Source organism: Dasypus novemcinctus, chromosome X, assembly GCF_030445035.2.
Source record: "Dasypus novemcinctus isolate mDasNov1 chromosome X, mDasNov1.1.hap2, whole genome shotgun sequence".
In the NCBI taxonomy this organism is placed as follows: domain Eukaryota; kingdom Metazoa; phylum Chordata; class Mammalia; order Cingulata; family Dasypodidae; genus Dasypus; species Dasypus novemcinctus.
In genome coordinates this window covers 35,352,271-35,366,521 of record NC_080704.1, presented here as the reverse complement: position 1 = coordinate 35,366,521, position 14,251 = coordinate 35,352,271, and the positions used below count along the sequence as shown (strand labels likewise).

The following is a 14,251-nucleotide window of genomic DNA, read 5'->3' as shown; positions in this document are numbered from 1 at the left end:
CCTATCCTTTGCAATTTCTAAATATGCTAGGTGGGAGAATTATTTTTTAACAAAAATTTTTTTTACCAATACTTGCTTTCTGTAACAAAATAAAAAGCTGAAAATCATTGACAGTCATTCTCTACAAAATGGAAAACTTTTCATTCTTATATATATTTTTTCATTTTTCCATGGGTAAAATGAACTTGTTAATAAATTTATGTGGAATCTGCTATTTCAGTGTTCTAGATGTAAAGTGAAAGTGTTTGTATATTGAACCATTGATAAAGCTGTAGGTTATTTTTAAATTGCTCTTCTAAAGCACATATTTGAATGCTCTCTAATAGAGTGCTTTTTTTCTTATGGAGATAAGTGTTGATGTTTTATATTATGTGTCATGTGGCCTGAAGTGACTAATTTTCTTCTCAATAAGGGGCAATCTGATTTTTTAAAATCCAAATAAGTGTTGATGAGAGCAGCACAGTTAGTTGTTAGCAGCTTTTTTTGGCTTCAATAACCAAAGTAGGTCCCTTGCGTCAGTAATGCATGGTAGTAATTCTTCCATTTACTGACTTAAACCCAGGTGCCTTTCCACTGATGAATAGAATGATAATCCCCCCACCCCCACCCCATTTTATGCAGTGCTCTCTTGCAGTTCAAGTAAAGGCTTTAGGAATTGAAAACTTAGTAAATATTCATTGGTCGAGGTGGTCAAATTTTCATAGGTCGTAAACCAAATAGATAATGAACTGAGAAGAATTCTGTTAACAGTCTTAATGAAACAATGATCAGTAGAATTTCCATATCTAGTTTTTTTTTCCTTAACTAAGATGTGTTTACCCCTTTACTGGTAAAGTGTCAATAATTGTTTTCTGGTTTGGTTTTTCATAATAGGGGGCGAACAGGGAGGATCCGTATCTTGTCTTTTAAAACTGGCATCATTTCTCTGTGTAAAGCACATTTGGAAGACAAGTACAGATGTAAGTCATGTGTATTAACTGTATTCTTTTCTTAATGTTGGCTAATTACCCCAGTTCTAGATGGGAAATGACACATTGTTTGTATTCAACAGTGGGTTCTTCATGTAAGACATAGAACTGCTTTCAGAGTGTCGTAAAATTTTGTCTCTGCCATTCCTTGTAGATTGCAGGTATTTAAATCGGGAATGAGGACTTGCTTCCCCAGTCCAAGTATCATTTTACACTACATTGACGGTGTCTGAATAAAACATTTGTTCCTAGGGGATCAAGTCTGATTTTCTAACTCCTCTGTATGTCAGAAAAATAAATGTGAGGGTTTAATCCGTGCACTTGTCTAATCTTTGGATTTTATTTAAAGAGTCCTAGCTGGCATTCATGTTCAAGAAACATTGTTTATTTTACAATCACCTTACTGTAAGTTGGTACTGACACATCGAATTCTGTGTTGTGCCTAACATTTTATTATTTGAGAGAGAGATAGCTTGCCATTTCTTAAAGGGTAAATGCCACCTTATAGGATTTCATTTTGAATAACCGTTGGTTTCTTCTGCTCAAAAAGTGAAAATCCAAATTAAAAGCAAATGCTAAAAGAGTGATGGTCTAGGTGGCTAAGCAAGTCTGCATTCTCATTGTGCAGGACCACACTTGTTTCTCCCCTTGAAATGTTTGTAAGAAATCTGTTCAGTAGGAATATTAAACAAACCCAGCCTGTCTTGTCTTTTCTCTTTTCCCCTAAGGCCTAGGCACACAGGAATGAAGAGATGTGCTGAGCTTAAGGACAGGCAGGACACAAAAAGATTGAATTCCTCTAAAGCCATTTGGTGTCCTACTGTTCATTTTCCCTCTAGGAGAAAGCCACAAAATACACAGGCTCTTTTAGCTCTAACTTTTATGTAGTTCCCACTTGAGTTTTGTCATCCTCAGAACTGAATAAAATAACTGAACAGCTTTTATTAACCATTTACAGTGTATTTTGGATAAAATAGTTACTCTGTGGCTTTCTGTCCTTTAAGTATTGGAGTTACTCATTGTAAGTTAGCTATAATCTAATTTATCAATAGTGTAGTGCCAGCACTTCGTAATACTGAATGAAAACATCAAGGGAGCTTCAAGCCTGTGTTTTAACTAACTACTAAGAAAAAACATGTTTTGAGGTTGATGAAACAAAAATATTAACTTCCAGGTAGGATATTTAAAAATACTAATTCATTACTGAAAAAGCATGTGTGAGTGTGTGTAGTAGAGAGACGGCAAAAAGCGTGCATGTGTTAGTGACCTCAATTTTGTAGTTATCATCTCAGAAATCTCATACAAATAATTTTTTAGAGTTTCAAGTGTGTTTATGGGTAGAAAAGCTTTTCTCAAATTTACATTTTTGGCAACCATTATTTGAATATAAGGTATGATTTAAGTGATTTTTCTTTCTAAGCACACAACATACATCTCCAGCATTTGATGTTTTCATTCATTCTCTCAGTCTCATATACTGGGCACCTGCTGTCTACCAGATACTACTGTTCTTCTCTTGACACTGTGGGCACGCATTTAACCAGCATTTAACCAAGCTATGTGGTCTCTGCCCTCATGGAGACAGTAGTCTCCAGCCAAAAAGACAAACATAACCAATGACAGAGGAATGGGATATGATCTAATTGTAGATATATACAGCATCCCCTGGGAACACATACATGATGTGCTAGAAGTTCAAATTATCTTATAACTCCATAAACAAATCCCAATTTGGGTGTATTTTCCAACCTTTGATGTCCAAAGGGGATGGTGTTTTGGGCCAGTTTTATGATTCTTAATCCTAAAACGTTTATTTTATGATAGTGGTTATATCCTATGCATAAAATATTTCCCAAACAACGTGTTCTGGCTTAGGAAAAATGCTGAATGTAAACTCATATTTCTTGCAGGGTTGAAGTTTATTTAAAAGTTGTCATGCTTCATATATACAGAGTGATGATTAACTTGGTCCATAAAAATAATAATGTCCAGATTAGCCTAAATTAGAAATTGTCCCTCTCTGTGGGAATATTAGCTACTCTTGATGATAGCCACTGAATTGAGTTGGACTTAGGTTCTCTGGCATCCACTTGGTGCTGCTTTCTGATTGTTGCAATTTTCTTCTTCCTTTTGTAGACCTTTTCAAGCAAGTGGCAAGTTCAACGGGATTTTGTGACCAGCGCAGACTGGGCCTCCTTCTGCACGATTCTATCCAAATCCCAAGACAGTTGGGTGAAGTCGCATCCTTTGGGGGGAGTAACATTGAGCCAAGTGTCAGAAGCTGCTTCCAATTTGTAAGATATTCACCTTCTTAAGTAACACATTTATGTCTTTATATTTTAGAAAAGTAATGATAAAAAAAAGACCCCACAGATGTTGTTTCTCCCATGAGTTCTATAAGCAGGCCATTGGAGGATTTTGAATATTTGAAACTTCTGGAAGCAGTGGCTTTCTGGGACCCTGGGATTGGGGAGAGAGGCCTGTGGAGAAGCAGGACAAGAAATTCCCTCCGGTAGCAGTGATGCCGTGGTTAAGTTGGTAGGGGAGGGAGGGGAGTCACCGTGGTTCTGAGAGGAAAGAAATGACTCTCTAGCGACAGAAAGCCTCTGTAGATGAGAAAGGGATTTTGGAGAGGTGAGTCTCTTCGTTTTTGTTTTTTCCTCCCAATTCTCTCATGGTAGCCTCATTTTTGATGACTGGTAGATAGGTAGTACAGCTCTTCTTTATTTTTGTTAATTTCCTCTTGTTGCCTTGACATTCTGTACTGTTCAAAGGCCTGTATGGTGAATCCCCCATTGTATAACAAAGTCTGAGGTGTGTATTATTTGCTAGTGCCCATCACTAGCTCACCATATTCTCCCACTGTTGTCCATTTTCTTTCTTTTCCTGCTGTCATTACATTTTCTCTGTCCTCCTTTTTTCACACCCTAATCAGTGTCCCCAAACACTTCTTCCAAACACCCATTGATAGACATTTAGGTTGTTTCTATTTTTTGATAGGATAGATATCACCACAATGAACATCTTCATGCATTAGCACTTTTCTTTAATTGCATTTTTTTTCCTTTAGGCTAAATTCTCAAGAATGGGATTACCAGGCTAAAGGATAGAAATATTTTTCGTGTGTTTTGGTACATATTACCAGATGGCTTTTTGTCAAAGGCCGTTTCTATTTGTAATGCCACCAGCACTGAAGCAGTAAGATATTTGCACTGCTACATTATTCACAGTGTTCTTAGGTGGTCGTTGTTTTGTCTTTAATGCTAAGGGCTATTTTTCTAATCCAAGGTTTCTCAATCTATTCTATCCCATGAACAATGGTCGATTTTACAAAATAGAACTGGCTATAGAGCTAATTAAACCTGTAGCCTTTGATCTCAGAGTCAGATGAAACAATAGAAGGCTTCATGGGCAGAACGCTGTGAATGTTTAGATGTTTAAAGCAGTTGGAATATTTATTTAACAGTTAAGTGGGCAAATTGACTAAATGCATGCATAATAGGCCCACTTATGTAGAGTGGGATATACTGTTTGGATTGTTTTGCTAAGATTATGGCAAATTAGCTCTAAATTTAAAATAAATATGGAGGAATAAATGTACTTTCCCCCTCACATTCCAGCCTCCCATAATGTGACTAGACTCTCATCACTATCTCTAGTTTTATTTTTTTTCCGTGTTGCTACATTAGTATTTCTACTCCAGAGTGTAGACATTTTAACTTTCATACAATGGCTGTTAATGGGCAGAAAGAATCTAGATTCAGTTTGTGTTTTTTTTTTAAGAAATCCAATTATAAAACAACTTGCCATGATGTGTTTTTTCCCTAATGGTTATTTTCTGTTTATTCAAGATTCAGTTACCTTTTTTAAGTCCTAGTTATGAAACACACACATACACACATTTTATATATACTTATCTCTACTCACATGTGTGTGTATATTGTGACCTGGTCTGAGGGTAAGGGTCAGAACACACCACTGCCAGCCTCTGTTCGGTGATGTCTCCTGGTGCAGAGCAAATCCACCTGTCTTCAGGGCCGGCAGGAGCCGTCCCAATCCATTAATCCCATGGTACTGGACAGTGTTGCTGCCAAGCTCAGCCAACCACATACCACCCTCACTGCTGTCTCTGGCCCTCTTGGGTTTGGCTGTTGGGACCATGGGCTGGTGAACAGGAGCTTCACCTACCCTGGTGCTGCCTACCTTATCAGGTGCCCACCCTCTCTGCCTCTCTGGTAGAGCCAGCTGGATGGCCTCTTTCTTCATGTTTCAGGTCTGGTTACTTCCCTGTCTCTGCAGTGACAACACTCCCTTCTTCGTGTCAAAGCTGTGAGCTCAGTGGCCCCGAGGATATCTATTGACTGCCTCCTGGCTAGCCAGTCTCCAGATTCTTTGCAATGTCTTTTGTGAGATTTTGGGGAAAACAGTCAAAATAGTAATAGTGGTGACAAACCAGACTAGGGGTGCTTTTCATTTTCTTCTCTCTCCTATTTGGGATTTACTGGATTTTCTTCTTAGAGCACTTATAAATAGAAAAAACTCAGTAAGGTGCTGTTTTTTAAAGGGAAAGGAACATATTTTTGTTTTTTTAATTTTTTTCCTTTCCTTTGCCACCGTGAGACGATGATTACACTGTCTTCTAGCAAGCCTCCACACCACACCCCAGCCCCTCTTTGGTCTCATAGCCTTCACAATGGTTTTAGAGAAATGTATTCACCATATGATGCCATCCTTAGAAATCCTCACCTTCTTTCCATGTCCACTAATTTCTCTACTTAATACTTAGAGGTTTCTCAGTCTGATCCCATGATGGGCCATGATCTCGTTTCACCACATGAAACAGCTAGCCTTTCCCCACTATTTGTACCAGCCAAACTTATCAATCATATTGTTATGCTTGCTACAAGTGATCCTTTGCCTTTGTTCACCTGAATTCTCTCATTTAATCCTCACCAGTTCTTTGAAGAGAAGAAAACAGGCACGCTTTGGGGTTTTGCTTGTTTTTACTGTTAAGTGGATGAACAGTTTCAACTGTGCTCCTAAAGCCCCTCAGCTGGTGGAAGCCTTTGAGCCCCAGTCGTATGCCTTGCCCCCAATTTACCACCTCATTCCCAAATATGCACCTTGGGAGACTACTGCTCTCCAGCTCCCCAAGGTGAAGTAACAGGCCTTTTTTCCAGGGACCCTGCTAGAATAAGAGATATTGTAACAAAACAGGGAACATGGGAGAGACAAGACTTGGGGGAGAAGAGGAGTTCTCATTTAAGAAGTTGAGTTCAAAGTGTTAGCAAGATATCCGTGGGTATTTTTCTAGCAGGATATCGTGCACATTCGGTATGTTTGGAGTCAGACAAGCTTTACATGACTTGGGTTTGGGAAGCCTCTCATCTTTGTAGTAATTTGCAGTCGGTGCGAACAGATCCATTGTGAATGCTTACTTCAGAATCTCCATCCTGGCACGCGTTACCTCAGCCAGGTGCTCTGGTAGTCACCTTGTCTTTTTCACTGTGCAGCCTGCAGGAAAATATGACGTTTGCTGTAGGGAAAGATAACAGGAGGAGAAATTCACTCTGCCCTTTGTTTGAAGTGGAAGACCTTGGGAATGGGGCTGGGCTTGTTCCTTCAGCAAGCTCGTGTTCAAAATCTGCCCTTTCTACCAGCCTAAGGAAACGGCAAGAAAGTATTTAAGTATCTTGAGCAAAATGCATTCCTTGCATGGCAGAAAGAAACATTGATGTCAGACTCTAGTCCGTTTTATGTTCTTTGTTTTCTTGTCACCAACTGGAAAACATACTTGGTTTTGGGGGGGGGGGGGTTGGTGCAATTGGAAAAGCGTAGCTTCTGAATCAGGCAGAGGCCTGCTGGTGGTGATGGAAAGAGAGGTGTGTTTTCATGGGCAACACCCTCAGAATGATCTTTTAAAAGTTTCCTGGGCCCATACCCTGCCCCACTAACCCCTTAAAAAGAGCAAAGAAAATCACCCATCAAGTCTAAATGAAATATTCTTGCCTACTTAAATTCTGTATAGGTCCTTCAAGGAATCACCCATTAAGCCAGGAGATGAAGTCCTATCTGTATAGATTAAAAGGGAAAATTCCCTATGAATGTATAGATTTGGCAGTGGTATCTTCACTGATAGTAGAAGTGAGGCAAAAGGATCTGTTCGTATTTTAATAAATTACTCCTGTAGACAGCACATGACCTGGGAAACGGACTCATTTTGGTGATTGTAGAAGAGAAATCTTGATACCAGTTTGCTTTAGAAATACGGCTTCAGTGAACACACCAGCAGGTTGCTCCTCTTTCATATTCCATGGAAACAACCCTGCCGAGAGTAGATTGATCCTTCTGACATTAGTAACACCAAGACTGCCCTGGTGGTGAGTCACACAGACTGCCCCAAGGGCCCTGGGGACTGGCCCACATCTTTTTTAAAAAAAAGATTTATTTTATTTATTTCTCTCCTCCCCCCCCCCCCACCGCCCGACCCCATTGTCTGCTCTCTATGTCCATTCTCTGTGTTCTTCTGCGTTCGCTTGCATTATCTGGCGGCACTGGGAAACTGTGTCTCTTTTTATTGCATCGTTTTGCTGCGTCAGCTCTCCATGTGTGCGTTGCCACTTGTGGGTGGGCTGTTCTTTTTTCACACGGGGTGGCTCTCCTCGCAGGGTGCACTCCTTGCGCATGGGGCACCCTAGGCAGGGACACCCCTGCGTGACACGGCACTCCTTGCTCCCGGCAGCACTGCATGTGGGCCAGCTCACCACACAGGCCAAGAGGCCCTGGGGATTGAACCCTAGACTTCCTATATGGTAGACAGACACTCCATCAGTTGAGCCCCGTCCACTTCCTGTCCATATCTCCTTTTTCAGAGAACACCGAGGCCCTGCGAGGCCAAATGGATCTACTCTGCCTCCTGCAATGATACCATGTCAGAAGTAGACGGCAGGCCCAGGTTCCTTGGCTTCCAAACACTGGGCTAAGAAAGTGTTACTGTGATCCCTTATATGAATTTTAGTTTGTGAAAGGATGACAGATTGCACACAAACCCACCCCATGATCGTGATTTAAAATGCTCTAATCCTAGTTGCAGGTGTCTAGTCTGCCTTCCGATGAAACCAAGTAATATTTCCTTTTAGGGAGGAAAACTCTGCACTTTCAAGTGCCTTCAGAAAAGAATCCTGTACCCGCAAATTGCTCTTTGGCGGCGCCCTGAGAAGTGCTCCCACCCGCCCCTTGATAGTCTTTGTAGTATTTTCTTCTGTAAACCTTTTAAGGACTTTATTGTTTAGATAGAATCGACTCTGCCAACTCTATATTCAATACGCTTCACCTACGAGAGCTTGGGTGTCAAGATCTGTTTATTTTACATCTGTTTTCTGCCTCCTGTTATTCATGCATTCAAAATGGATAAGTTGCTTTTTTCATCTGTCTTCTGAATTTTTATATTCCTATGACAAAAATGAATATCATCTCTACACAGTTGCTGTGATGTCGACCGAGGATAAATTACAAACTCTACTGTTGAGAACAAGTGACTATTACTTGCATATAAATAATAAGTCATTCCAGAATATCTAAGGTAGTAACTGGCAGCATAGCAGAGTGGTTAAGTATAGGTTCTGAAGTCTGACTGCCTGGTTTACAAATCTTGACTCTGCTGTTTGCTAGTTAGGTGATCAGCAGATCCAGCAAACTTCCCAGACTCCTAGCTCTTTGGGGTGGTTGTAAAGATGAAATGAGCCAGTAAAGGCAAAGTGCGTAGAACTGTAGCTGGTGCATAGTAGGTGCTCACTGAGGGTTAGCTGAGACTCTCCCACTGAGATTAATTTACCCAGCATCTGTGGATGAGGTTTTAGAGACACTTGAGATTATGTTTTGCCTACACATATTAAAATGCTATACCAAGAGACTTCTCAACTGGTTAGACACAGCATTTCCAATACCAACTGATCACACTTTCTATTTTCCATTCGTAACCCCCCACCCCCACATCTTTGGAAACCACTGATCTGTCTTCTGTGCTTATCATTTTTGTCTTTCCTGGACCTGGATTTTAAAGGACTGTAGGAGGCAGTAATAGAAGAGTTAACTTTTTATCTTGTACTTTTGCATAATGTGTCATGCTCTATACTTGAGAAAGTATATCCCATGACATCTATAACTCAGATATGTGTGCTTTAAAATGTATATGTATAACTTTTCTGTTAAGTGTGAGAGCTCTCTAGCCTAAATATACAAACTTGAGTCTACTTAGAGATTTTCATAGATTCAAAAATTGTGCTTCTGGTCCCTGTGGCCATGGTGTTAATTGGCTTATTAGCCAGGTGGAGTGGAGAACCTTAGGTCAGGACAGTTGTCCTTGAACATGTCAATGAAGAGTAGATAATCACCATTTCTTATTGTTTGGGCTGATTTTCTCTTTAATGGATGATTCAGAGTCTCCATTAATATTTAGAGCAGTGACTGCTGGCCTTCAACCTGCTGATTATCTTTAGAACTTTAAATGAAATACTTGATTTCTACCCAAGAAAGCAGTTATGGGAAGCCTTTTACTTCTTGTCTTCATGAAGACACCTCTTGACCTCTCAGTCCTGACCTCAAACAAGAAAAATTTCTCTTAAACTCATTTTCAGAGCTGGAGATTTACATTTAGACATCTCAGAAAAGCAGCATCTAAGCAGAAGGTATGAGGGGATGTGTTAGGAACAATGAAGGTAAATGAGCAGGGAAGAAATCAGCTCAGTGATAGCTTGGCGGTGGGTTTTTGTTGTTGTTGTTTGTTTGTTTTGAGAAAATACAGCCTGAGGAGCTTTTCAAGTTTTATACCATTGACATTAATGCTATTTACTCTCTCACTTCAGAGTCATTCAAGTCACTCTTACACACCTCTTTATCTTACTCTCTCCCCCAGGAGGGAGTGACTTGGGAAGAACAATAGTGTCAACCAGTGTTTTCTTTTGGAAAATTTCAAAGATACAGAAGATGAAGGAAAAATATAATAAACACCTGTATAGCCCATACATCGGTGCAGCTCATGCTTAGTATCTTCCCTCCCTTCCCCTCTCTCTCCATGTATGTATCTGTATGTGTACACACATGCATGCACACACATACACTTTCCCTCTTTACCACTTAAAAGTAAGGGACATCATAACATGAACTCTTAAGCATGTCATCATATATCTTCTTTTCCTTAAAGGACATTCTACATAACTGCAATGCCATTGTCACACTCAAATTCAATGTCAATTGAACAATGTCAACCTGCATGCAGTCTGCACTGAAATTTCCACCATTGATCCCAGCATGTCCCTTGGAGCTAGCTGTTTGTTTTCCCAGCCTTTGGTTTTGTTTTTTCCTTCATGACATTGCCATTTTTGAAGATCTCAGGTAGGTTCTCTTAAAGAATATACCACATTCTGGATTGGTCTGATTGTTTACTCATGATTAGTTTCAGCTTACATTTTTGTTTTGGCAAGAAGACAATCGAGGTGATGTTATGTATTTCCCATTGTATCACACCAAAAGGGACAAAATACATTGTGTTCTTACTGGTAACATCAAGGATATTAGGGTGATGTCTGCCAGATATTTCCATCGTAAAAGTACCCTTTACCCTTGGTCATTAGAAAACAATTTTGTGATATTTTTGAGATCCTGTGAATAGCCAGTTACTCATCAGCCTTTCAACCTCATTTTATCATCCATTGATGATCCTTGTCTAATTCAGTTATTACATTGCTGACTGCATAATAGTCATTTTCTAATTCTGCCATTCCTTCTGCATATATTAGCAGACTTGCTTCTGTAAAGGAAGAACTCCCTCTCCCTTTTCTTTTTGAGTATTGCTATGGGCATCCAAAGTGGTTTAGAATGGCAGAGAATAGAACCACTCCTGACTCAGCTTTGGACCCCATTTTTGTCAGGGCATTTTTTTTAAAAAGATTTATTTATTTATTTATTTCTCTCCCCCCTCCCCACAGTTGTCTGTTCTGTGTCCATTTGCTGCATGTTCTTCTTTGTCCGCTTCTGTCGTCAGCGGCATGGGAATCTGTGTTTCTTTTTGTTGTGTCATCTTGCTCTGTCAGCTCTCCATGTATGTGGTGCCATTCTTGGGCAGGCTGAACTTCCTATCACGCTGGGCGGCTCTCCTTACAGGGCGCACTCCTTGCGCGTGGGGCTCTCCTACGCGGGGGACACCCCTGCATGGCAGGGCACTCCTTGCGCGCATCAGCACTGTGCATGGGCCAGCTCCACATGGGTCAAGGAGGCTCGGGGTTTGAACCTCAGACCTCCCATGTGGTAGACGGACGCCCTAACCACTGGGCCAAGTCCGCTTCCCTCAGGGCATTGTTTAAAATGCCAGTGCTTAGAATTAACGTTCCTTTTTCTCCATAGCAATGTAAACGTATGTCTAATAAATACATATCCACATCAGCCAACTCTCTTATAGGAGCAACAAATCAAAATAACTAAAACATGGCCTTTGAGCTAAGGAGGAGTCAGAAACTCATAGCCTTTTCTGTTTCTTCTTTTCCTGTTTGCTACTTCAGTATATGTTGGTCTACCCTTATCAGTCCATGTAGCTACATAAAATCTAACATAGAAAGAACCAGTAATGCCAAAAAGAAGGGGGAAAGGCGATCAGAGGAGACATGAGTAGACATTTATCACAGTGCTTTTAGGTATTCACTTTTGTACCTTCTTGTGGCCATCAGTAACTCAGCATAGAATTCAGCTCAGGACTTTCCTACATAGGCCTTGCTTACTTAGCTATCAGAGCTTCTGGCACTCTCAAACAAGTTCAAGATTCAAACGATTTCAGAAATTAGCCTGCATGTTACTTTAAGAAATCAATTTTGTCCCCCCTTTTAAAGACTACTTTAGGCATATTTATTTTACTATTAAAATAATAGACAATCTTGAGCTGTTTCTTTAACCTCTTGGAGCCTTTCCTCATCCAATAAAGTCAAAGCAGATTATCACCACTGCGACTTATCTCCAAGTATCTTTGATTATATGCTAAATGTTACAAATGGGAAAGGCTGAACGGAAAATGGATTACTGTGCTTATTTCAAAGCGTGACCACTATCAGCAAAGTCTTACCTCATCTGCAAGGGAAAAACTCTTGTAACAGAGCTATAAGAGATAGAAAACAGTGTTATACATGTGGTGTGGCTTTTCAATGAGACCAATTGCTCTCCCAAGAGAAGTAGGGTAGACGAAGAGTGAGATGTGAAAAAACTTTGCATGGAACTTCACATAAATGATCCCTTTTGACCCTACAGTTTAGTTTCCTCAGCAACTCAAAGGTAAAACACAACTGTGTTACATCTAAGAGGATCAAAATGCCACCTTCCTTCTGTTTTATTTGTTACCTCCAGGTTCATATAGTTTTGTAGGAGATTTTTTTTTTAATTTACCATTTGATTTTCATAAAAACTGGGATTGTTTGGGAGAAGAATCATTAATATTCTTTACAACTTGTTCTTGTTCCTCCTTTTATGTTCGTTGCTAGTGCAGACTTCTCTCTTATGTAAAATATTTCACTGATGCCCTTGGTAGATTTAGAGGTTGTTAAAGAAATTGTAATAACAGCTCAGGGAACAGTCAGGAACTGCCTGTCCTATATCGTGTGACCCTGACTAGCCATTCTCCTTGTAGTTTTAAATCTTTGTGTACAGACTGTAATTCACAAAAGAGTTTTGATAAATTTACATTCATCAAATCTTTCCCAGCAGTAGGGGTTTTTGACAATCTGGGCCGGGAAAGTTAAGTCATCAGCTATTGATGCTATTACCTGTTAACAATGGCAGCAACATCAAAATTATTCTTTGGATTTTTTTAAAAAAATTATTCTTTAAATTTTAGACCCCTCTCCCCATTGTTTGTACTCCATAATCTGCTTTCTGTGTCTGTTTGTTATGTGCTCATCTTTTCAGGAGGTACTGGGAACCAAACCCGGGACCTCCCATGTGGGAGGGAGGCACCCAATGGCTTGAGCCACCTTTGCTCCCTGCTTTTTGTGTCTCATTGTTCATTGTGTTTCTTGTTGTATCTCTTCATTGCATCATCCTCTTGTGTCAGCTCACCATGCCAACCCATCACGTCAGTTTGCTGTTTTGCTCATCTTCTTTAGGAGGCACCAGGAACTGAGCCTAGGACCTCCCCTGTGGTAGGCGGTCACCCAACTGCTTGAGCCACATCCACGTCCCTCTTTGGATTTTTGAAGAGCACATTTTACTAGTGAAAAGAGCAGATGAAAGCATCCAGGAAGGAGAAATTAACCTCTCTTCAAATCTGTGGTTTGTCCCCAGTGTTTTCCATAAGTTGGCCTTCTTCAGTCAATAAGAATGTTTGGGAATTCAATTCATGCATATGTATGCATTCAGTATTTTTATATTTAGTTATTATTTTTCCTCTAAATGGGCAAGAACTCGACCAATAAAACTCAAACATGCACTTTCACACACCCACACATATACCCAGCCTCCACACACACACACTCTTTTCCCCGCCAAAGATAATTCTTTGTTGCAGGGGCTCTGTAGGATATTTAGCAGCAGCCCTGACCCCTACCCACTGTCCCCCATGTTCTGATAACTAAAAATGCCTTCAGACATTGTCAAATGTCCTGTGGTGGAACAGAATCAGCCGTGGTTAAGAACCACTACTTTAGGACATGGCTGCTTGCCTGTGAGTTTCCTTTAGGGCACCCCATTTGAATTTTGTCTATTGCTATAGTTTAATCCTGTATTTTAAACATACATACATATTCTATACATATTCTCCATATTTGGAACTAGTCTTTTGGCCTTTCGTGTCTGACACAATAACAAACGAGTAAAGAGACATTTACTTGAAAAATTAAATACAAGTAAACTTTGGACTGTTTGAAAATGTCCTTATTTTTTCTTCTCTCCCTAAAATACTCCTTAAAAGTTTAATTTTTGGCTCTTCCAGATGACTGGGCAGTTTTTATTCTGAACTCATTCAGCTCCTATAATCCTTTTTTTCCTTTGTGACCACATTGCAATTTAATTCCCACCCATCCTTCAATTCAACAAACTTTCAGGGAGGGTCCAGGCACACAGTTCCTGTCTTAAGTAACTTGAATCAAGGAGAAAACCTAAGGAAGTATAGGAATGTGTTGTTCTCAGGATTGTAGTTCCTTGTTATCACCTGAGCATTACCAGGCACAGCCTCTTGCATAACATTTCCTTCTCTCTATACTAATTATGTTCATTTTTTACCTATTGACATGATTCTCACAAACCTC

At 40.0% G+C, this 14,251-nt stretch overlaps 1 protein-coding gene across 3 annotated transcripts in view; it reads left to right on the top strand.

The window, feature by feature from the left end:
• DMD (dystrophin) overlaps window positions 1-14,251 on the top strand; it is a 2,676,723-nt gene that overhangs the window by 2,588,810 nt on the left and 73,662 nt on the right. For all 3 annotated transcript variants that reach the window (XM_058291720.2, XM_023592525.3, XM_058291721.2), the window contains 2 exons: window positions 874-959; window positions 3,105-3,262. In XM_058291720.2, coding sequence (XP_058147703.1) covers window positions 874-959; window positions 3,105-3,262 — 244 coding nt within the window. The remainder of the gene's footprint in view (window positions 1-873; window positions 960-3,104; window positions 3,263-14,251) is intronic.